Here is a 26346-nt window from a genome sequence, read left to right as displayed (position 1 = left end):
CTGCTCTGATGTTTTCCAGGCGTGCTTGGTGATGAGCCTGGCATATGAAACAATTTCCTACAGTAATAAAACTAATTAAAGCAGGCAGCCATCCACATACCACTTTCTAATGAATTATAATAAGCTCATTAATCTCACCCTCTCCTATTCCACAAAGCCCATAGATAGGACCTGTATGCAAGAGTAAAATTCTCACCTTTAGAAATGGACAAGAATCACAAAATCAAAGATGATTTTGTGAGTTCAACTTAAAAAATTACAAATTGCTGATAACTGCTTTAAATGGCATGTATAGCTTCTAAACTCTTCTACATTATTATTGACAAGAGTCTCTTCTATTTGAGTTCACCTCTAATTGATTTAGCAAAGGGAAAATGATTCATGGAAAAATAATGACTTTTCAGTACCTCAAAGGCTGAAATTGAATGAACCTGCTTAGATTTCCTCCTAGAGCACATGTGAGAATGATGATGGATTGACTACTTGAGATCAAGTGATAAAAAACAGAGCCTGTTTCCTCTTCAGAAAGGGCTACATTATCTTCCCAAAATGTCAAAAAGTAGTAATCAATTGCTGCTTCTTCAGCTCTCTTCAGTGCCTGACAAACAATTATTATTTTATTTAGCTTATAAATAATTTGGCAATGTGGATGCATTATTCTAAAGATAATTTTTTAGTGAAAAAAGCTTGGTAAATGTTTCTATTTATGCAGGGAGAGATGGTTTTGAGCTAAGGATGTTTAATACAAAAGATAATTTGGAAAGGGGTGTTTTATCCATTGTAATTTGGTATTTTAAAACTGTAGTGCTCTCTTCTGAAGGATACTACAACTATGACATAGTATCTATTTCTCCTTTTAGAAGTGAGTTATAAATATGGAGATTTCAAAGTTAATATAAAATGATGGTAATGGGTTAGTTGCAAATAGGCAGACACATTTTAGCTCACAGAATTGTCATGTTCAAAATTGTTATTTCCATTAATGAATTTTTAGTTACTGTTTCATGTCCTTTAGAGGGGAAGTGGTTGTATAATTTGTACAGAATATTTTCTGTTGTAAAGCAAAGGTTTAAAATATTCAGGTTTAATTGCTAATTATGACAGCTTTGGTGGATAGAGGTTTAGTAAATCTGTCACTGAACAAAACCTCTGCCCATGCGTGTTCAGCCGTAACTGCAGCAGCCAGTTGCCGTTGTTTCTGAAAGTGGACAGCCCTCTTCATTGAGAAATAAATGTTCACAGCACCTAATTCAGTATCTTCATTTGTCAAATAAAGAGGTTGGTGCAGAGCAGTGTTTCTCAAAATGTGGCAAGTACACTGATAGGTAAATTTGATGTTTCAAATAAAATTTGGTACAACATATAAATGTAGCATATATAAATAATGGAATAGTACTCAGTCCTGTAAAAGAATGAAATTTTGTTATTTGTAGTAACAAAGATGAAACTGGAAATCACCTTAAGTAAAATGTGCCAGGCTTTGAAGGATAAGTACTATATGATCTCATTCACATGGAATCTAAAAATGTCATTCTCATAGAAGTTTATAATAGAATGATGGTTATCAGAATTTAGGGAGTAGTGGAGAGAGGGAGAGAAAGAAATGTGAAAAGGCTGATTAGCTGGTACTAACTTACAGTTAGGAGAAAGAAGTTTTGATGTTCTATGGCACAGTAGGGAGATGATAGAAGATGATGATATGCTGTGTATTTTTCTTATACAAAAAAGCTATAAGAAATAATTTGGAACATTTTCACCATGAATGAATATATTTGATGAGATAGATATGTTTACCTTATTTGAACATTACAAATGGATATGTGCATCAAAATATCACGTTATCCAATAAATGTGTATAATTTTAATGTTTCAGTTAAAAAGAAATAGAAAAGCTAGACGTATTATGTTGCACAAAGCAAAAAAAGTAATTCCAGTTTAGTCCTTCTGAAATCAAAGAGATAAATTTTGTCCTTTAAATTCTGAATATGTCTCTAATTCTGAAAATAATTTTTTTGACAAAGCTGGTAGGTTTCCTCTTAGTTGCTAAGAGACAAGACAGACATGTTACTTAACAGAAGTATTTTGAATGTAACTCCGTTTATTAAAAGAAGTACATTTCTTGAAAGTTACCTCAAAGATAATGGAAAATTATACAAAAGCCTTAGGAAAAATTTCAGAGCTCTAATTGACCTTGTTTTAAACAGAAAGCTTTCTTTGAAAAAGACTTGCTCCAATTAGTAGATCTAATTAATAGTATATATTAAAATCTAGCTATGCAGCACATTGACTAAACTTTGGTAATAGACTGTAATGTTAATAAAGAACACTGGAATGTTATTAAAGAAACACAGATCCCCATCAAAACACCAATATTGATTTAATGCTAAATAACTAATATGTATTGAGGACATAGAAATCAGGCATTCCTCCTAAAGTATTAACCCACATCAGCACTTGCCACACAGGTCAGTGTTTGCAGCTTACTATTACCCACCTCACATAAGAGGAAACTGAGGTTAAGGAATTTGGTAAATGTCAGACACATTTTAAATAATAAAGTGTGTAATTCTGTTGGAACCCATTTAGTACCTTTTGCATGTGGATTTCTTGTTTCCTATTCTGCCACCACCAGTAATCCTTACTTAACCTGGTCCTCTCAGTTCTCACATATAAGCTTGTTTCTTTCAGAATTACATTCCCAGTACCTGGCACAAGGTAGGCCCTCAGATAGTATTTGTTGAATGAATGGTGGAATCAGTTAATTTCTTAATAACTCTATGCTATAAAAAAGACAACTCTTAAAATTGCCTCTAAGTAAAACATGTTGGATTCTGTGATCTTATACCAGGCAACCCTATTCCCCTCTCATGTTTAGTTTTCCTCTGATGGCCTCTCAGCATTTCTGTTATTGATCAAGGAATTCAAACTCTGTTTTAATGTCAAAATGTGTAGATTCAAACAAAAACTCATTGACTTATCTCTGTCCACATAGCTAACTGTGTGAAATTGGAAGACTTATTTAAACTGTTTCAATTTCAGATAATATATGTGATACCTACCATACCTACCCACAAGTATTGTTATATCACCCAAATAAAAATATTGTTATATTACCTAAATTAAAAAATCTTTAAAATATCTGACAATGCTTGCAAGATTGTAATTGTGTTATAAAATAGTTGATATGGAGTCAAGTGGACCTAATGCTATATTAACTTGGTAATTCTAGGAAATTTGGTTTCATTTAAGGCATTAGTTTCTCAATGCTTAATATAAAATACAAATTCCTAACTCAGTTTTCATAAAGGTTAAATGAAATATGTTCAGAGAGCCTGACATACAGTTAAAACCAAATACATATTAGTTGATCCTGTTTGTAATGGTTCTTACCTTCAGATATTATTCATTTGGTTTAATATCTTGGGGGATTGAAGAAGACAATTCACTGCCTTCTGACTAAATACATTTGTTACAATATTTCTTGTAGTTATCTCAAAATATAACCATTTTTGCTTGACAGCCTTATAACTCAAATTATAATATCTTAAACACTATGCTGCTTATAGCTGCCACTGCAAGAAGCAGAAAATTTAGGTTCTAACAAAAGCTAATTTGTTGAATCTGTGTTTTAGAGGCCAGAGGCAATTGCAAGACTATGATAGGGAGAAGATTTATTCTGTATCCCTGTATTCATAAGCCCCTGAATAGAAGGAAACACAATTCAGGCATTTGAAAAATATATTGGAGAAGATTAATTTGAAAATAGGATGTGCATGAGTGCATGGATAGATGTATCTCTTCTTGGATGTTTGCAAGTAAGCCTTGCTGTGAAAATCTCTAAGAAGCAAAATTTATTGTAACTGAGTTCTCCATTAAATGGCAGTATATTATTGGAAATGTACTCTTACAGAAAACTAATCCAAACCAATACACAAGCATATTAAAAAACAAAATCTATCATTCCCCAGCCAACACCCAACAGATTACATGTGTTTCCTGTTACCTACTGCTTGTTTATGGAAGGAACATTTTTCTGCAGGAAAGCAAAAGAGCCATATGTGGGATCTAAGTTTAAGCCAAGAGGAACCCTACATCCTTCAAGATTCCTAACTCCTCATAGATAAGGTTTAGAGGCTTTTGGCTCACTTTTTATGCTGATTTATTTATTTATTTGCAATAGAGTGAGTAAGGGTGAGATCTCCATGTGCTACTTCACTCTGAGGAATGGATACCTAACTAAAGCCAGGATCCAGGAACTCCATCCAGGTTTCCCATGTGGGTGGCAGGGCCCGAAGTTCTTGATCTGCCATGCACTGCTTTTCCAGGTATATGAGCAAGGATCCAGATCAGAAGCTGAGCAATTGGACTTTGAATGAGCACTCTGATACCAGATGCTGGCATTGCAAGTGGTGGCTTAACCCACCGTGCTACAATGTAGGCCCCTGTAGGTTGGCTTCAAATAAACTCGTTGTTAAATTGCATGGAATTAACGTGTTATTATGTCTTTCAAAATCAGGTGTATGATTAGCTTAGCAAATGTTATTTCAGGGAGTTGAGTATTTTCCTGGTCAGGTTAGGACAAACATCTGTAATTCAGGGCCACTGCCATCAGCCCAGCTTAATATATTACATTTCCTTCTTATATTTGATAGTTTTCTGTCTGGTACTTTCACTTCCTCTCTTACAACCATATCTGCTCTCCTATTTTCTCCCAATCCATCTTTCTTCCAGATTTATTATCTGGAACTATTATCTCACATCTCTACTAAGAACTCTTTATCACTTTATTCATCCCCTGTATTCTTAAGATAAAGTCTAAGCATCACAAATGATATGACTTATTTTACAGCTTTTTCAAATGTCATTCTGTCCACCACCACCCCCCCCTTTTTTTTTAAAGACCACTTATTTGAAAGGCTGAGTTTGCAGAGAGAGAGAGAGAGAGAATCTTCTATTTGTTCACTCCCCAAATGGCCACAACAGTTGGAGCTGGGCCTATCTACAGCCAAGAGCCAGAAGCTTGCTGCAGGTCTCCTGTGTAGGTTCAGGTTCCTGAACACTTGGGCCATCTTCCACTGCTTTCCCAGGAACATTAGCAGGGAACTAGATCAGATGTGTAGCAGCTGGTACATGAACTAGCATGCACATGGGAAGCTGGCACTACAGACAGAGGCTTTATTTGCTATACCACAAGTAGGTTCCCTACTTTTCAGTTTATTTCATCTATATTAAATATCTTGTTATTTGAGCTTTCTAGGTTCCCTTTTATACATCTGATTGCATTATTTCAGGTGTGTCCTCCTCTTTTCCCACAGCAAATGCATAATCATCCTTCACATCATAACTTTACTCATTACTTTATCAAAAACAAACAAAACAAAAACACAAAAAGACATACCAGGTTGGGTTTCCTTAGAACCTAAAACTCATCATACTTAAAATATTCTGTCCCTTGAGCTAAGTGTGTGAGCATAACTTCACTGTCTTATTTGTTTGTTGTCTTCTAAGTCCTTTGTTCAGTGTCCAGTATTTCCCTTTCATTTATTCCTGAATATCCTTAAGTGAAAGCTATTTAAAGTAATGAGAGTTACTGTTAGCCCATGTTAGGCTTTTAGTGGTTAGGGAAAAAAATGGCCCTTGGCCCATATAAAACCCACAGAATCATTTGGTCTGACTCTACCAAGGCAGCTGGAGGTGGGACTCAAAATCAATATTTCTCTAGCAGGCTAATTTTCAAGTTGATAATTCTTCTAAAATATTTTTTATTTATTTGAGAAGTAGAGTTACAGAGAGGGAGAGACAGAGAGAAAGGTCTTCCTTCCATTGGTTCACTCCCCAGATGGCCACAACAGCTGGAACTGCCACCAATCCAAAAGTAGGATCCAGGTGCTTCTTCCCTGTCTCCCATGTGGGTGCAGGGACCCAAGGACTTGGGCCATCTTCTGCTTTCCTAGGCCATAGCAGAGAGCTGGATTGGAAGAGGGGCAGCTGGGACTAGAACTGGCACCCAAATGGGATGCTGGCGGAGCAGGCGTAATATTACTTTACTGCGCCACGGAGCCGGCCCCTAAGTTGATAATTTTGCATGGTTCATGAATGATGTTATAAATATCCAAATGACCTTTGGCAGAAAATAAGTGCCCCATGCCTGCAAAGGTTATACAGACATCCTTACCATGTCATATTGTTTCAGACACTTTCTTGATGTCCTCCCCACACACATACTCATTCTTGACACTGACCTACAAGCTGAAAATTAAATGATACTCTTTTGAAGCAAGGGCTTGGTCATGTGATGCAATACTGGCCAATAGACCAGATGAAGAATTATGCATTGGATGAAAAAGATACCTGTGTGAACAAACTTCCATCCCACAATGAGTAGAGTTGACTGAGAGCATGATCCTTGGATCTGTGTTTGCCTTCTTTAAAACTGTGAAGGGTCAAGTCTGAGACCCAATGCCAATCCTTGATAATAGTGAGCTTGAAGTAATTGGTACATACACCTGACCTTTGTTGAAGTTACTGTGCTAATGAATTAACTGAATTGGGAACCAATTACTTCTCATCTTGTTATTACATGAAATAATAAGTGTCTATTTTTGGTTTATCCACCTTTAAAAAGTGGGTGTCTTTTTACTTACTGTCAAAGTGTCTTCATCAAAACAGATACCCTCAAGACTTGACTTTCTGTGAGTTGTGTAGTTAAGCTTTGTCATCTCTTATAGTTAAGAAAAACTGGATTATCTACCCCTCAGTGAGGAAACATCTCAACTTTTGTGGTCTTTTCCAAAAGGGAGATGGACTGGAATCCTCAAAAGTAAAACTAAACATCAGTGTCCTTTTATGCTTCCAGTTTATATTATCTCTAAGAATATTTCAAGTCATTGATGATCCTTCTAGTCAAGTATAAAAGACAGAAATGGTAGAATTTCATATATAATCTTTATTTTTATTTTGACAGGTAGAGTGGACAGTGAGAGAGAGAGAGACAGAGAGAAAGGTCTTCCTTTTTGCCGTTGGTTCACCCCCACCACTGCCGGAGCACTGCGGCCGGTGCACCGCGCTGATCCGAAGGCAGGAGCCAGGTGCTTCTCCTGGTCTCAAATGGGGTGCAGGGCCCAAGCACTTGGACCATCCTCCACTGCCTTCCCGGGCCACAGCAGAGAGCTGGACTGGGAGAGGAGCAACTGGGACTAGAACCCGGTGCCCCGACTGGGACTAGAACCCGGTGTGCCGGCACCGCAAGGTGGAGGATTAGCCTATTGAGCCACGGTGCTGTCCCTAATCTTTATTTTTATTCCATTGTCTGGTTATGTGCCCTATGGAAGTCTGGACATTTTTCCTGACTAATGTCAAACAGACACTAGGGTTGAGTGGGCCCAGATTATCCATTATGATTTTGTCAGAAGGTGGGAGGCAGTGGAGGAAAATTTTTTCTAGCTGATTGGCTGTTTCTGAAAGGCAGAGAGACAATAGACTTTTCTAAATTGATGATGTTCATTCCAATGATTCTCTTAAAATCATGACTATCTAAGGAGGTCCTATAAGTTCTACTGTAAGGGCAGCTCCTTGCTCTGAAACACCCCCTTTTTACTCTGTAAGGTAACCCAAATTCCCTGAGATATCAGTATTTTCTATATATGAGTATGTATGATCTTCAAGAGACCACGGATCTTCAGAATGTAGAACAGAACGAGTATTCTCCATAACATGTTTATTTTCTACAAACTCAAGCATTGAGCTGGGCGCAAAGAATAAGTCATTCGCCAGATATGAATGTGTCAATCTCTTCTGTCATGTAGAACTGTGGTTACTGTAGATTCTCTCAACTACTCTTCTATAAAATTTCAGCACAGTAATACTACCTACTTCATAGAGTTTCTGTAAAACCAAATTTCATTACAGACATAAAGCCCATGGAACTGAGTGGACCTTTTTATCTTATTTAACTTGAAGTTAAACTCGGGAGACTTTTTCTGATAAAACGTGAAATTTTAAAGTAAGTTAAAATGTTTCTTTGTAAAGCTAAAAACAATGAAGTGTTTTCTGTGTTCTTTTAAAAGTATCTTTATATGTATATTAGACAAGCTTAGCTTTGGGTATTAAGGAAAATGAAAATTTCTGCATTTTTTCCTCAGTTTTCTATAGCTGTCTCCATGAAATCATGTTCTTTGTTATTGAAATATCAACAGTCTGCTATTTTAGCTTTTTTGATAACTTCTACATTTGCCTTAAGCAAGTCATGTATCTTCTATTTCTATTTTCTGTTTCAATTTACTTATGAAAGAAAGGAATAATGATTGTGATGTACCTTACAAAAAAAGATAGAATCATATTGAAAGAAATGTTGAAAAACAGAACAAATATCAAATATGCCAACAAAAATAAAGTGATGAACAATTCTATTCTATTCTCCTAAATGGTTTTAGCACTGTGTGTGAAAAGCGGTAAAATTTTCTGATAAGTACTTCCTTAACATTAGGTATGAATTGTCCAGTAACTAACACAAATGATGGATGATTCAAAGCTGGGTATACGCTAGAGAGTGAGAAACTCCTGAGGGCTGCCTCCATAAGGAAGTCCACACACGTTCATGAATCTTACCTGTAAGAATTCTACTAAGTTCTCACAGTGAAGAACCAAGAAAATTACCCTATGTCTTTGGCGGGGACAGGGGAAAAAAATCCCCAACTGACATATCCCCAAAATATTCTCTATAATACAGGCCCACTCTACAGGAGAAAAGACTTGGCCAAAGTTTATCTTCTCTAGGAGAAAGGGGACTTAATGCCTGATGTCTCCAACCTTCTTGTCTTATCCAAGGGTGGGAGGTAAACAAAGTGACAGTTAATTTTATGTATTAACTTGATACTAAGAACATGTTGTGAAGGACACAAACCAGGGGCACAGGTCCACTGGAAGACCCGGATTTAATCCTGAGATGATGAAGGATTCTCTCCCCAACTGTTTACCAGTGTACCATAGGACACCCATCTCATAACAGTGGTTTGTAGCTGAAAGAGCTACAGGGCAACATCTTATGGTAGTTCATAAATGGCATGGGAAACAAAAATAAGGATCGTAGAGGAATTTGAAGCCCTTAGCATCCATGGCTACAGAAAATATTAAGCATCTCAACTTTTAGTAAGATTAACCTAAAACCTTAAACCATGTTTTACATCAGTTACTATTACTCATGTATCATGTCCAACTTTTCATATATATGTATGTGCATATATGTGTATGTATGCATGTATACATATATACATTTGTATACATACAGGCACATTAAAAGGCAAGAGGGAAAAGAAGTCAGGAGAAGCAAAGTAAGCGGAAGAAAAAGACTGGATATGACAGATTTTGGAATTATTCAACAAGGAATTTAAAATAATTCTAATATGTTAAAGTACCAATAGCAGAAAAGAAAACCAACATGAAACAACTAAAGGGCAGAGCAAGCAGAGTGATGGAAACTCTGAAGAATTGAAAGGAAATGCTAGAAATTAAAAACAATGTAACAAAAATTAAGAATTTATTTATGGGCTCATCCGGAGGTTAGAAAACACATGACAAAAGAAATCAGTAATGATTTCTGAAATGTAAAGTGAATAAAAAAGAATATCCAAGAATTCTGTGAGAATGTAACAGGAGTATAGCTGAAGGCCAGAAAGAGCAGAATGGAGTGGAAGATATTTTTGAAGTAATAGTGCTCAGGTATTTTTCAAAAGTAATGACAGATGCTCAAGCCACAGATAGGGCAAGTTTGGAAAACACCCAGCAAGATTAATATTAAAAAAAAAAAACAACCTCTATCTGTACATAGTAAAGCTGCAGAAAACAAAAGACAAAGAGAAAAATTTGAAAGAAACCAGAGGAAGAAAATACATTATCTGTAGGGAAATAAGGACAAGAACTAGAGAGGAAATCTGGTCAGAAATCGTGCCAGCAGGATAATGCAGTAAAGCACTTAATGTGTTTTAAAAAAGATTGTGTGAGGCGCCAGGAATGGCGTTGAAGGACCACCATAATGAAATCAGGTTTATCTTGTATTTCATTTGCTTCTAGGGATTCCACATATCCTTTGTTGACAGTGGATATCTGATGTGAGGCAAGATAATGCCTCGGTTTCATCTATCACATGGGAACAATAATATAAAAATAACCACTATATCCAGCTCACTGCCTTGTAACGAAAAACTGGAGAAGCAAAGTGAACTACATCATTAGTCATTTAATTGATAATTTGTTTCATATTGTTAATAAATAGTTCTATTGTGGTGAATTTGACATTCAATAAACTGTTTTTAAAGGTTAAAAAAAAAAAAGGATGAATTGAATTTCTTGATTGAGTTTAGGAGGGTCTCCTGAGGCAGTGAAAAATAGGCCACAGATTTCAGAAGATGGAGGAAATCAATGACAGATGTTACTGCAGGGCTAATTCATAGGTCGTTGCCAATACGGTAAATAGCTGAGGTAAAGCACTGAAGGGAATATTAGAGAGGGCTTAAGATAGAAACCTGAGAAATACTGGCTTTTGATGGACTGGTGAAAGAATAAATGATTGGTTAGTCAAAGAAAAGTATCTAAACTGTATAACCAGAGAAAATTGAAGTGTAGAAGCCCAGGGGGAAGAGAATTTTTGAAGAAAACGATTTGTATTGCCGGATCAAAAACATAGATCAAGGTGTGAGGACCGAAAAATAGATTTCTACTTAACATTGATCAGATCAATTTAAATGAGCTGATCAGAGTGGAGGTCTGCTTTCAGGGACAGAAAGGCGGGATAATCAAGTGTTTATTTCTTGTAGGCTGAGTTGCAAATGAGGATTCTGTAAATGCAGTTCTGTCAAGCATCTCACTATTTAAAGACAGTCCGGTAGAAGAATCACCAGGTTTTGTTATTTATTGTTGTTTTATTTAAGAAAAAGCAGAAACTTTACCCAAAGACTGAGAGAATTAGTACAGAAGAAATATGTTGATAGTTACTGAGATTTAGAGGGTTTTCTTCTTTTACTAAAATTCTTAATATTACTGATTAACTGTTTAACTCTGCCCACCCTGCTCATGAATAGCTCTTGGACAACCTGTCCATTATCAACCTAGATCGTGGAAAATGTCTGCCCTATGAGGACAACTTATTGTCACACTAGGATGAAGATAAGCAAACATAATACCAGTTGGCATAAATACATATGTTTATTCAATGTATTTTGATAATCATTCCTTTATTTAATTGATTTTCAATAAAATGCTGGGTTCCAATTCACATCTCCAGCTGGTTCTCAAAAACCCAGAGGGCTGGATGGGAAAAGGCAGTACTGTAAATCCTTGAAAAGTTTCCCAGGCAGTTTAGGTGAAGTGTGCATCTGCTGCATGTTGAAAACTACATGCCTAGTTCGTTACATACAGATCTCACTACTGGTTTGCTTCAAAATACAGTTTTCTTTCCTTTGTATTGCTATAACCCTGTGAGTTGACTGGTTCTCATTTTATAATGTAAGATGCTGCACATTGGGACAAAAATAAAGTAGCAATAGAACAGGAATCATGCTTAAATTCATACTCAAAGTGAACAGAAAGGTCTATTGTTTCAAGATAGTGTACTACCATTTAAGTACAAATCTTTCAATGTGACAAGTTATGAATAAAGACTTTATAGATTGCAATTATGATTTCTGTGTTCAGGAAAGAATAATTTCACAATTATTGACTTAATGTCCCATTCACTTTTACAGTATGCTATTTTCTAAATAAATCTCTGATGCTATTTAAAACTGTGATAAATTTGTATGTTTTCAAAAGTTGCCATTTTTCTCCACAATCTTAACATTATAGTATATTTATAGTAACATCTCTTTTTTAGCCAGCAGTGTATATTTTCTTAAGCTTAATTAACAAAATGCTTAATACTTTCTTATTTGTAAAGAGTTCTTGGCATCAAAAGGATTGAAAGGTGCCATATTTTCACTGCCGTGCTAGTAGTTAATCCTTTTAACTTGCATGTTATATAGTAAATATTAATATAGTTTTAATTTTATAGCACTAGGGGATGCTTATGTAAAACTGTTTTCCATACTCTACCTTTTCCCTGTTCACTCTAGAGGTTCTGGCATTGTCTATTTAGGTTATTTTCCTTGCTCTTCTCTTTGATGGTGGGTACGATTCTTATTTTTCTAATACAAGCGTGCTTCAAAAAGTTCATGGGATATAGAATCAAAAGTGAAGTTTATTTTGGTGCAAAAGTTTGTGAATCCATGTGTTAAGAGTGATCTTCAAGAAGTTCATGGAAAATGCGTATGAATGCAAAAACTATGCACAGATTCCAAAATTGTTTTCCACCAACATAAACATCTCTTTTGATTCCAACCCCCCACTTTTTAAAATGAACTTTTTGAAATACAGTTGTACATTCTTAAGGACTTTTCTGATAATGGAATCAGGAGGCAAGCTGGACAGAAAGAAAAACAGTTGTTTCCAGAGCAAGGTTCTGTAGAGGACTTGGATGAGCAGTTGGAATGAGTCGGGGACACTGACCAAGGAGAAAAAGATAATAGTAGAAGTCACTGTTTTGGACCATGATTTTAATACTGATGTTTAAGATATACAAATGAACATCTCTTGCTGTAAATTTTGGTTTTGGTCCTGTAACATTTTCTTTTGAACACACTATTGCTGCAGGATTATACCTTGTATAGCATGAATTTAGTAGATTGCATGATTGCTAAATATCCTCTGATAAATACTTTGTTTCCCATATCTTGCATTTTGAAAACTAGGATAGAGAGCCTTTAATATTGTTAACAGATTGTGCAGACATTCACGACATAAGCAATTGTTCTAAAGTCTCTTCCTCATATGCTTTTCTTCAATTCATTTATATGCCATCTTAAAGACTCTTGCTTTACAATGATGCCTGTGAGTATTTGAAAACACTGCTGTGTGTGCTGTTGCTATCCATTAGTATCTCTAAAAAAGAATAAAGCGTGACCTTTCCTTTCCTTGCTGTGTAATACTGGTTTATGTTGTCCAGGTGTAATCTATAGCTCTGGCTAATATATATATATATTTTTTTTCTGCTTGGTTTCCTGATCTCCCAGACTACCTGAATCCACTGCTTAACCATAGCCCATTTATCTGTACTTCCTGTGCACCACAGTTTTGAGCTCTCTGCTTTTTATCTCCTCTCCAAAATTCTATAATTACACAAGAAGCCTTGAAACATCACTACCACATTACTTATTTTCATCTTATCCATCATTGACACAACTCTGAACCCTATAAAACAGGATACTACATGTTTTTTAGGGCCTGCTGATACTAGGGATGTCTCTCCTTGCTGGCTTCCCTGTAAATTATTTAATCTGAGTAATTTCAAGGATTCTAGGGAACAAGGGTTATGCCTGGTTGCCTGGCACCTGGTCTAGGGAGTGGGATGAGGGCTCGAAAATTATGCCTCTGTGGGGCTGGCGCCTTGGCTCACTTGATTAATCCTCTGCCTGTGGTGCCGGCATCCCAAATGGGCGCCGGGTTCTGTCCCGGTTGCCCCTCTTCCAGTCCAGCTCTCTGCTATGGCCCGGGAAGGCAGTGGAGGATGGCCCAAGTGCTTGGGCCCTGCACCCGCATGGGAGATCAGGAGGAGGCACCTGGCTCCTGGCTCCGGATCAGCGCAGTTCCGGCCATAGCGGCCATTTAAGGGGGTGAACCAACGGAGGGAAGACCTTTCTCTCTGTCTCTCTCTCTCACTAACTCTGTCAAATAAATAACAACAACAACAAAAAAAGTCCCTGGAGTGTGAGGGTCTGACTCAGGAAGTCGTTGGGTTGTGGACATTAATCTACTGCTCAAGGGAACGATCAAAACTAAGTTAAGTCAGCATTTAAAAACTAATGATAATGAAATGCCTCTATTATATATTTCTGTGTCTGTGATTACTTTTTTTTCTTCCCAGAAAAATGTGTTCATAGTGATGTCCAAATACCTTTTTAAGAAAGGATTTTTATTTGAGAAGCAGGGAGAGAGAGACAAAGAACTGGAGAGAGTTCCCTTTTGCTGATCCACTCCCAAAAGGTTGGAGTGGGAATGTAATACAAGTGTCAAGAACCCAGGCACTGGGATTATCACTGCTGCTTGCAGGAACCCGGACTCTGGAGCCGGCAATCAGACCCATGCACTTCAGTGAAAAATACTGTGTATGATTCAAAGTAGAAAGGGACCTTTAACAGTGTATACAGTCTACATTGTGAGGAGGGATTTGTAACTGATTGCTTACCTTGTTTCATGTACAAAATGGAAATTCTCCCTGTCAATAAAAGAGGGGAAAAAAAACTATTGGAGAATATTTAAAAAAAAAAAAAAACAAAACCTCAGGAAATTCTTGTTAAGAATTATATTATCAGCAGATCTAATGGGACAGTTTAAATTAGGTATTAATTATCACTTGACTTTTTTTCTTTTTTTAATTTTTTGACTTTTTTTAAGGTGAACAAATTTCATATATTTCATATATATGGATTTAGGAGCATGGTAATGCTTCCCACCCCTTTCTCCCTTCCATCCATGCTCCCAACTCCCCACCCTCCCTCCTCCTCCTCCTTTTCCCATTCCTCCCTTTAATTTTTACAATGATCTAACTGTCAGTGTATTTTATACTCATAAGCTTAGCCAGGAGCTTCTTCTAGATCTCCCACATGGGTGCAGGGGCCCAAGGACGTGGGTCATCTTCTACTGCTTCCTCAGACCACAGCAGAGAGCTGGATCGGAAGTGGAGCTGCCGGGACTCAAACCAGCACCCATATGCGATGCCAGCACTGCAGGGGGCAGCTTTACCCACTAGGCCACAGCTCTGGCCCCAATTTTTTTTCATTTAAGACCTGGACTATGTCTCCCCATTCTCTCCTAGCCTGTAGAGTTTCTGATGAAAAATCAACTTTGAGTCTAATTGAAGATCCTCTGAAAGTAACCTGGTGTTTTTCTCATGCACATTTTAGAACCTTGGTAGACAAGATTCCACTAGCAAAAAAAGAGAATTTGTCCGTGAAAGTATTTATAAATTATAAGCTTCTATAAATATAAGGAGCTATTACCTTTTAAAAGATGGAGGATAGTAAGAAATTTGTTTTCCTAAAAGTATCATTTACAGATGAAAACTTTGTGCTACTATCCAAGAACTAACATGGTATTTAACAGATTGAAATTCCTTGCAGATATACTGCTATGTCAACAGATATTTTTATGTGTCCTAAGTTGATCTTTTCTTTCGGAAATAATATAATCAATTTTACCTTATATACCACTTCCACAACCTTCTCACTATTATTCCTTTAAGTTTTCCTTATTTATTTTTATATTAAAGGCAGATAGGGGAGAGGGAGAGAGAGATTGAGAGAGAAAGAAATATCTTCCATTCCCTTGTTTACTCCCTAAATGCTGACAGCAGACATATCTAGTTGAAGGCCAAAGCCAGAGTCCTGGAATTTCATCTGGCTCTCCCACATGGGTGACAGGACCAAGATACCTGGGCCACCACCAGCTGCCTCCCATCTTGCACACTAGTAAGAACCTGAATCAGAAAAGGAGGACTTGAAGCCAAGTACTTGGGTATGGGATGCAGGCATTCCAAGCAGCATGTTTAAGTTCTGTGCCAACAGCTGACTCATCTTGCTATTAAAGACAGATCTTACTTTACTTTTCACAAACTAAATCTTTGACATACAATATGAGTTTTAAATTTACAGTGTTTCTCAATTCAAACTGGTCCCAATAGCCACACATTGACAGTGGCTGCTGTATTGCATAGTATAGCTTTAGTGGATGCAGATGACGTGACTTAGACCTGTAAGCCCCTGGTGTGGCCTTGGTTGATGTTGGATTCCCCCACAATCATTGATTCTCATTGAATTGATGGAAGGGGGTAGAATGATTTGATTTATACGCCAAAAAGTATATTTATAAGCTACTTGCTTCGAACACTTGCTTGTTTTTGACTGTTCCTTGAAAAATAAACAATTTCAACACTAATAAGTACTGTTTTCTTTTATTATGTATATTTAAAAAATTACATTCCATTTTGTGTTTTATTTGTAAACTCACCAACATCTCTCATGAATACCAGAGTAAATCAGGGTAAATATAGAACCTGAGAATAATTCACTTAGTTTTTAAAGGATATAATAAAAAGGCCTGGAATATACCATCTAGAGTACTGGTTAGTAATATATTTGATAGTTTTGTAAAATCATTGAGGCTGGCGCCGTGGCTTAACAGGCTAATCCTACGCCTTGCGGCGCCGGCACACCGGGTTCTAGTCCCGGCTGGGGCACCGGATTCTATCCTGGTTGCCCCTCTTCCAGGCCAGCTCTCTGCTATGGCCCAGGAAGACAGTGGAGGATGGCCCAAGTGCTTGGGTCCTGCACCCACATGGGAGACCAGGATAAGCACCTGGCTCCTGGCTTCAGATCAGCGAGATGCGCTGGCCGCAGCGGCCATTGGAGGGTGAACCAACGGCAAAAAGGAAGACCTTTCTCTCTGTCTCTCTCTCTCTCACTATCCACTCTGGCTATAAAAAAAAAAAAAAATCATTGAGCAATACATGTGTATTTTGCCCCCATTAAATGTAGTCATGTAATCATTAAAACATCATACAACCTTATACCATTTTTATTTTTAAATTATTTTTAAATTTGTATGAAAACTATCATGGAGGAAAACCCACTTATTGTAAATTAATGTAATTAATTTAAATTAATGTAATTAATCTCTTACATGACTTAATGCTTTTAGTTGAATGTTTATAGAAAGAAAAATCCTAAAGCATCATGCAGTAATATTCTGTCATGATTTGTGAAATATTTTTCAATGCTTTAAAACTAATAAGGAATCAAAGTGGTGTTTTTCTTGACCTTCTTTTAGGTATCTGAAAAACAGTTCTTGCCATGGACCTGTGTAGGTGATGATATGCTTATACTGATTTGTTTCACAGTCAACCCAGGGGTTGCAGATGACATGCTATTTTAAAACAGAATCAACCTAAAAATTGCATGAAGTCACTTAGAGCTGCATCATACATTGTCAGTCATTTCCACTCCCCCCAATCTCTACCAAACTTTCTTCCCTTGCCATTTCTCTTTTTCCTTCTTTTACTTGCTCACAACATTTTGCATTCAGTGGGTCTGACTGAGCTGTGTTCCCTTTATTTTCTAATCTTATGACCTCTTCATTTACAAGATGAGGGAACAGCTTGTAAGTCACAGAGACTTCCAGAGAGAAGACTAGGACTCTATAAATAGAAGGAGCCTCACGGTGACTCATTACTAGATTTGATGTATTTTCATAACTGCTAGCCAAGAATTGTGTTCATCATTTTTCCGGAGGAATTATTAGAGAAGTTTGTGAGAATTAGAAATTCTTATTTAATTTTTAGTTTTACATCTGTCATTTTAGCATAAGATCAATTTAGGGTAATTTGTAGGTTCTCCCTGCACTCATTTTTTATACCATAAATTTCTGTTAATGTGATATCTTAAGTAATAAGGTGATTCTACTAACAGGCAAAATATGTTGTAAAATGTGTAGAACTAAATTTGGGAAAGTGAATTTGGGGCACATTGTCCAAAGTTCTTGATATCTGGCTCTAATTTTTCAAATTTATAAAGCAAAAGCACAGGAATAAAATAAATTGTAACATATTTCTCCAATAAGTTATGTGATAACAATACTGATATTCTGGATATGCTTGAAATGAACTATTTGAGTATCATTCTATATCTGAAATATCTGAAAATCACAAAAACAATTTTTTTTTTACAAATTATCTCTTACATTATATGCAACTATGTAAGTTATAGTTTACTTAATGATTTGGAGTTTGCCCATATATTCTGGCTATATCTAACAAATGATCCTAGAATTTGGTGGTTCAAGGTTATAATTTTATTTTGTTCACAGTTTTGCAAGTCAAGCCTTTGGGAATGAGGCAGCAGTGCCATTCTAGCCTCAGGCTTCTCAGTCAGAATGTGGTGTTGGCTGGCACACGTATCCTCTGAAGGTTTCACCAGGCTGGGTGTCCAAGATAGCTCATACTCAAGGCTGGTGATTGATGCTTAGTGTCCTTTGTGACACCTCACATTGTTTTCAACAGAAGCACCATGTGGTTTGCATTTCTCTTTATAAGCTTCTGGATTCTTTCTATAAAGGTATAACCTGAGAGGGAACATTCTATGTGGTCACAGTGGAAACTGAATGGCCTTAACTCCAAGAGACATGCAGAGTTACTTCCGTAGTATTCTGTTGGTCACTCAAGTCTATAAGAACAGTCCAGCTCCAAGGAGGAGAGGGACACTAGATTCCACCTTTCATTATGAATAGCAGCAAAATATGCTCAGCCATCTTTAGTCCACTACATTGTGTTCCATATTTATGAATAATTATTGAATTAGGAAATAGTTGAATTGAATTTTATTCCTAAAATTAATTATACTTGAATGAGAAACAGAAAATGACATAATTATTATATTTTTCTAACTGTGAATAATGTGCATTTTAAAAAGCACAAAATTATACTGGTTACATTGGCCTATAGGTTAATGGAATAACCTTATTTTAAACCCAAGAATATTAAAATTCTGATAATTCTACACATAAATGATTTATGGTTTAATAGATCATCCTGCCAAATGTGATCTAGAATATTGCAAATATAATAAGAATATTGAGGGTATATTGCCATCAGCTTTCCTCTGAGAATAACCATTGTTAATTGTCTTTCATTTTTCATGTTAGACAGTTATGTACATGGTACCACATGTTTATATAACAGCTAAAAGCAAAGTGTTGGGTCACTGTAATTCATTTGCAAAGTCATTCATGGAGTAGGCTCTTATAAATTGTCTTCTGATAGCATATAATAAATAAAGTGTCATTCCATAAATATAGATGATGTACCCAAATTAGCATATACCTGATTGTGACCTTTTTGAAAAACAACCATAGGAATAGAATCTGAGAATTTTTGAAGTGAACATATCTTTGGAAAACTAAGGTTCTTTACAATTCTGAATAGTCACAATTTAGGCAAAGTGTCCATTTAAAACTAGTTAATCAGCAAAATGTTAATTCACAGAGAAATGCTGTTGGTAATCACTGAAAAACAGTTGGGGTCATTTTGGGCTGAATGTCAGGTCCCAGTTCAATAAAGGGCTCACTGTTCAGCTGCAAGCTCTGTGATTCATTGGCCACTTCCAGCTGTTTGCTCTTTCGGGCGCTGCCTGGGCTTTCCAGCTGAAGCCAAGCTCATCACTGGATGATCTGAAACAGTATCTGAGTGAGGCAGTGACATTGGAGCTGTGGCTCTTTGTCACATGCTTTTCAAGCAGTGACAAAACAGGGGCAGGCTGCAGGCACCTACCCACTTTCCTTCAGCTTGGGGTTCCTCAGCAGGCCATAAGGACTCTGGAGTGCCTCCTTTAGCTGACCGTAGGACTCCCAGTCCTGCTGACTCTCACTGGATCTTGATGCCTTCCCTATTTCTCATTTCTTTCCCCTCCCCTACTCCAATAAACCTATTAGACCCTTAAGTCCATCTCAGTATTTGATTCTTGGAGATCGAAACTGTAACAGTATTTTATTTCATGAAGGAAATTAAAATTCCGTAAGTGAGATATGATGCAAGACGTTGAGAATATAAGGCTAAAATGAAGTAGTTTTGCCATTGGGTAGTTTTCAGTCCTGATATCATCATCAGCCTCCACAGATATTTCTGTGGTGTGCTAAGAGGTTAAATAGCTAGCACGGAGCCACATAGCTTCTAGCTATTTGTAGTTTCAAGGAATTGATGCTAAGAAACATGATTATATGCTCCTAAGTGTGCTTATTTTTCCTTTGCATTGTGGAGAAAGTTGAAACTTTTACTATTCACAGTAATGTTTTGAATTTGTAAACATAAATATTAACAACAATGAGTATAGACTTGGCACATTAAAACCCATTATTTAGAAAAGAAATGTCTAATTCAAAAGGAAAAAATAGATAATTATTATCTCCCAGTCAATCTGATCATTGAAAAGTGAAAGAGATATTAATGAATTTGAACTATGTTCTATATTGCTGGGTATAGAGGAGGAAGAAATTATTAACACCGTGAAAACTAGAATAAACAATTATTTTTTTCTATTCAGTTAACTATTTACTTCCTTAACTCAAATAAGGGTAAGAAATTTCAGAGTAAATGAACATTCTCCTAATATTTATGCAGTTGATTTGGTCATTTTATGGGGAGGAAACATGCATTTGAGAATCTTATATGTATCAACTGATATGCTAGTAGTAATATGCTGATGAAATAGAATATGTATGCTCAAGTTGGAAAGGAAAAACAAATTCAGTGAGATGGGAGAACCAGCAAACAAAAATTTGCAGTTGCAGGAAATGATGTGTGGTTTGTATGCTGTGTGGCAACATCACCACAGAAGGTACATAACTCAGCCATCCAGGGAAAGCTCCCAGAGGGAACAAGGAATAGTTTTTAGATGTGTCTCAGAGCATAAGATACTGAAGGGGATACAGGGATGCGATGGGTAGAGTCAGGAAAATCCACGTGTGTATAGTGAGAAGAGTGAAACATGACATTTCGGCTCTGTTGGAGTGAGAGAGCTGTGAGGAAACTGGAAATCAGATCACAACATTGTGTTAAAAATTTTGACTTTTTTTTTTCCTGAAAGAGATGACTGGCTGTTCAATTTTGAAGTGAGCATTCCACCTTAGCAGAATCTGGAAAATGATAGAGGTAGAAATAGGGAAAGCTATTTTTAAGACTTTTGCAGAAATTCAAGTAAGAAGCAATGAGGTTCTATAGTAAGTCAAAGTAGAATAGAGAGGATCAAGTCAAAATGATCTATTAAAGAAATAGAGATGAAAGATTTTGGTTATCAGGCTTGGTTCAGAGTCAGTAGGAGCTGAGAGCATAGGATGACTTCTTTGTTATTTTAGGAACTAGGACAATAGAGGCACGAAGCAGAGGTGATAGGGAGGTTGAACTAAATGTTGGAATGTGTGTGACAGTGCTGAGTGTATGTACAGTCAGTACTGAACTGTACCTGTGGGCTGGAGCTTGGGAGACAGATAATTCTGGCAGTGGCCATAGATGTGAATATACTGTGTCCTAGAGGCTGCGGCTGGGTGTATGTACAGCGTGAGATGATTAAATGCCCAAAGGTTTAACTCTGGTGAATGGGATGAATATTAGAGGGACATCATGAAAGATGACTATTGTAACATGGCCATTGGTTTGCAAATTAATATATAATTGTAACAGGCAGACAAATGATAGAGCATGTTTTTTTTTTTTTTTTTTTTAAATAACAAATTTTTGGTTAATACCACTGAAAATGTATGCATAGGAATAGGAGGAAGTAGCCTAAGAGCACTCCCTAGTGGCTGTCCTAGGCAACAAAATGAGTGTTAAAAACATGAAGACAACATAAAAACTGTAAGAAAAAATGTATAAATCTACATAGGCATGCCCATATATAGCATAATGAAGTTTTTAATCCATTAGCTTCTTTTACATTTTAAAAATATCTTACTATAGAGAAAATTTGAGTTTCATTAGTCAGATGCAATGACCTCCCATAGTGTGAAGCTGACTCTTTACCAAGAGCGAAGTGAAACATGTCATGCCGTGTCTTTGTCTTCACAGGATGTAATGAAAGATGAATGCTCGATGCTGAAGTTGCAGCTGAAAGAGAAGGATGAGCTCATCTTTCAGCTTCAGGAAGAGCTGGTAAGTGATAGCAATATTGGGCCCACAAGGTATTCTTTCTTTGTAGGTTTATTGTTGCAAGATGTTTGTTTATTTTATTTATTTATTTATTATATTGATTTTTATTTGTGAGGCAGAGAGAGACCAACAATAAAATGAAGACATAGGTTCCCATCTTCTAGTTCAATTCCCCCAAATGCTCCCGATAGCCAGGGCTGTGCCAGGCTGAAGCCAGAAGCTGGGAACCGAACCCCAGTCTCTCCTATGGGTGGCAGGATCTTAGGGACTTGAGCTTTCACTTGCTGCCTCCCTGGATGTATTTGAGCAGGAAGCTGGAGATAGGAGCTGGAAACAGAATTTGAACTCAGGTAAGCAAAGTAGGGTGGCGCAGCTTAACCTCTAGGCTAAATGCCAACCTGCCGACTGTTAGTTATTAACACTAATATTATTAACTGCTTATTATGCTGTCATGACTTTGTCTGATTATTAGTTTTGTAATGCTCCAACAATGAAAACTTTAGGTATTTGAAAAGCTGAAAAGCAGACTGTTTTATAATATGTATGGAAATTTACATAATTCCAGAAAGAGATCGCTGAATCTGGGTTATACGTTTAAGTTGTATCCTGTATTATGTTTTTGTAGTAGATGTTTTAACTCCATACTGTTATACCTGGAGATAAAATCATATAATATGAAGCTTAGTACTCACCAATGTTGCCAAAAGATCCAGAATTTTTGTTATTTTCATAAATGACAAAACAACCTTCATATACCATCAAACTTCTGGTAATTAAAATGTTAGTGAGACATCAAACTTATTTTACTGAGTATTTACAACTGACAATGTTTTCACTGAAACTTGACCTTTATTTAAGCTTGTTCTATCATTGGGTTGATATTGGTCACATGAGCATATTATTGTGATTCAGACCTATAAAGCAGTATTTAAAATAGCAATAGTGAGGAGCTGGCTTTGTGGCACAGTAGGTTAAGTCACTGCTTGACACACCAGCATCCACACATCAGACTGCCTGTTCAAGTCCCAGCTACTCCTTTTCCCATTTAGCTTCTTGGATCCAAGTGTTTGGGCCCCTCACAGCCACGTTGAACATGTAGATGGAGTTGCTGGTTCCTGGCTTTGGCTTGGCTCAGCCATCCATTTGTGTCCTTATTGAGAGTAAACCAGCCGATGGAAGATCTCTCTTTTTCTATCTGTTGCTCTTTCAAGTAAATATTTTTTAAAAAATAAATAGCAGTTGTGGGACGGCCATTTGGGGTAGCAGCTAAATTGCTGCCTGGGTTGCTTGCATCCCATTTTGGAGGGCCTGGATTTGAGTCCCAGATCTGCTGCTAATCCTAGCTTTCTGTGAAACACACCTTGAGAAGAAGCAGACAGTGGCTGAACTAGCTGAGTCCCTGCCATCCATGTGGGAGAACTGGATGAAATTCCTGTCTCCTTACTTTTGGCCTGGCCCAGCCCCAGTTGTTGTGGGCATTTGGGGAGCAAACCAGGTGAAAAATCTTTCTCCATCTCTCTTTCTTTCCGCCTTTCAAATAAAATAAATTAGTTAAAAGCATTATTAATATTTCAACAAAAGGAAGCTGTGTACATTACTGTAAAAATATTGTCCCTATATTACATATTCTCTATGAATGTAATTGATACATGCTCAAATATAAAATGTATTATATAATGAAAATAGTTATATTTAAAATATCCTTGTATGTATTATGTACAAAAACATGTGGCTTACAAACATAGCTTTGAGTTGAATGAATATAATATGCAGATACTTATTAAAGAATGGATAGAATCAAAAGTTTTAACATAGCAGTTATCTAGTCATTCACTTTGCCAAAGAGTGCTCATTTTGGGTAATTAACTCAGAAAGAAGTATTGCTTTTCACCTTTAACATTAGTTGTGGTCATATTTAAAATAAAGCATATACAAGAAATTGGCTTTTCATTTGTTGAATGAAATGAGAAAATAGTGTGTCCAGAGCTAATGGGACATAGCTGTAATTAAAGGCATTCTCTCTCTCAGCCTGTCCTGTGTGGCTGACTTTATGCAGTAAAGCACAGTGTGTGTGGTTTCTTCCTTGTCTTTATAGTTGAATTTCCCAAATTGGGTAGTTGTTCTCTAAAATTTCCCAGGTGCCATTTTAATCTTATGTATTTTGTATAATCATCTTTGATATTTCAGCAAAGGAAAAAGTTACCTTTTGACAACATTTTTTAATTAGTTAAAGAGCACGGTAGCTAAGAAAAAAGTGTGAAAGTGAGGACTCAAGAATTTGAGGGAGAAGACACACTGTTGAAAAAGCATCATTAAAATAGGATTTGATTTGAAGCCTGTATGAGGGGTAGCAATCACATGGGTTGATACAAATCACTAAGGTCCCTGGAAAAGTTTGGTTCTAGAATTTCCCAATCTGGATAATAAGTAAACTGTGGTGTTTTGACGAGATGAAGATCAAGCTTTACATTTATACTTAACCTACTGAGATTTGAAAATTTCAAGCAATTTTAGAAACCAGTTTAGCTGTTCCCTGTAATAAAACAGATTTATAATCCTCTAATGTGGAATAATTTATTTTTCTGTTCTATGTGTCATGGATTCTGCATTTTTTTTAACCACTGCTAGTATCATAAGCAACTTAATATGTTTGTATATTGTTGAACAAATTTAGATGTTATACCGAAAAAGACCTTATACTCAATAAGTGAGAAAACTTTATTTTTTTAAATTATTGATTCACTTATTTGGCCCTACAGTGATAGTTTAGGAATTATAAATGATAGGCAGTGGTAGGGTGTGCATATTTTAAAATGCAAGTTTTTCAGCTGCTGCTTTGTGTTTAGGGCAAAGTTTCTCAACAGTGAGACTACTGAACTGTTGTCCTGTGTGTTGTGAGAATTTTAGCAGCATCTCTGAAGGTGCCCTCTGGAAACCAGGAACACCCTCTAGATATTACCAAATGTTCTCTGGGTGCAAAATTGCCCCTTTTTGAGAAGCGTTGCTCTAAGTGAAATTATAGTGCCCAGTGAAATAGTGTATTATAACATAAATGTCTACTTATAGACACTCACAAAAAAGTAAAAGTCCTGCCGAAAGGATAGAGCTTCCCTTGGACTGTTGCGTGTTTGTTTACTTAATGTTTTAGTTGACTTGGACTCTGATAGCAAACTCTCTTAGACTGAGTGGATTAACCAGTAGAAAGTTAACTTCTCACAGTTCTGGAGGCTGTATACCTGAGATCACTGTGCCAGTGTGGTTGAGGTCTGGTGAGGGCTGTCTCCCTCTTGCAGATGGTCATCTTCTCACTGTGTGCCCACGATGGAGAGAGATAGCGAGTTCTTTAGTGTCTCTTTTTAAAGGGCACTAACTCACCCTGAGGGTCCTAACCTCGTGACCTTCTCAAAACCCAAACATCTCTCAAGGGTCCATCTCTAAATACCATCCCAAGCAGGATTAGGGCCTCCATATGTGAATTGGAGGTGGGGCGCATAATTCAGTTCATAGCACATGCTCTTTGTGTTTCATGCCTATTTCATATTAGTACAGATGTGGCTACTTAAGGGGTTCTGTTATATTTCTTTTTCAACAACCAAATGCACACTTCAAATATTATTCTTTTTCTAGTCTGAGTTCAGAGTTATTATTTTGGTTCAACTTTTTTGCTTGCTGGGTTGGTAGATTTCACAAAGCATAAATATGTGACATACTCAAAAAAATCTTGATCTTATATTGTCTGGGCAAACTGTACACATTAATTACTGAATTCCTAACATGATTGACTTTGAATTTTGTCCTGTTTTCTTTACAAAAGACAATCCATTTGTGCTCATAGAAATAATTTCATGAAATCTGACATTATAATCTCTGAAATTTACATTTGTCACTTACCTTGGTGAGCATTAATGACTTTCAACAGATAGGAAAGAAGTATTGTTATATTCTTAAAATTGTGTCTATGGAATACATGAAATCTGTTTATATTAATAACAAAAGTTAATCATTTTAAATTATTTTATGATGTCCACTGGAATGTTAAATATTAGAGTATCAGACTGGCCTAGGGTTGTAGAAATTGGAGAAAACAAGAAATATCCTCTGTAGCCAGGTGTTTGTGGTATGGTAAACAGATTGAATCAGGTTCACAGCATGAGCCATCTACTCCCTACTGGTTTATAATAGAACAAAATTTCTTCTGCACTGCTACTAGATTCAGGAAGCACTGAGTAATCTTACCTGTGTGGCATGAGCTACATAAATAGTATTTGTTATGTTGAAAATAAATTATAAGTTGTATTGGTCTTGTAAAATGTGTTTGGCAAAAAATTGAAATAAAGTAAGCACCATGTAAAATTACCTTTTAAAGTAGACTCCACTCCAATCAAATGAGGCATTTGAAATATTTTAACTTTCCTCAGTCTTCCATCTCGTAGAAATGTATATAACATTTGCTGAACTTTTTTAGGACTTTTAGTGATTTCAATAGTTTTAGTTTGTTTTCCTTTGAAAAAATTTCTTTTAAGAATATTTATGACTTGTTATTACAAATCCCTAGTCACAGTATTGTCCAT

The 26346-nt window shown here is 36.5% G+C and overlaps 1 protein-coding gene across 1 annotated transcript in view; it reads left to right on the top strand.

The window, feature by feature from the left end:
- Positions 1–26346, top strand: part of CCSER1 (coiled-coil serine rich protein 1) — a 1228673-nt gene that overhangs the window by 464149 nt on the left and 738178 nt on the right. The window contains exon 7 of the mRNA XM_062199158.1: positions 21695–21778. Within this exon, the coding sequence (XP_062055142.1) occupies positions 21695–21778 (84 nt within the window). The remainder of the gene's footprint in view (positions 1–21694; positions 21779–26346) is intronic.

Source organism: Lepus europaeus, chromosome 8, assembly GCF_033115175.1.
Source record: "Lepus europaeus isolate LE1 chromosome 8, mLepTim1.pri, whole genome shotgun sequence".
Taxonomy (NCBI): Eukaryota; Metazoa; Chordata; class Mammalia; order Lagomorpha; family Leporidae; genus Lepus; species Lepus europaeus.
Note: the sequence above shows the minus strand (reverse complement) of the source record. Positions and strands in the feature narration are given on the sequence as shown.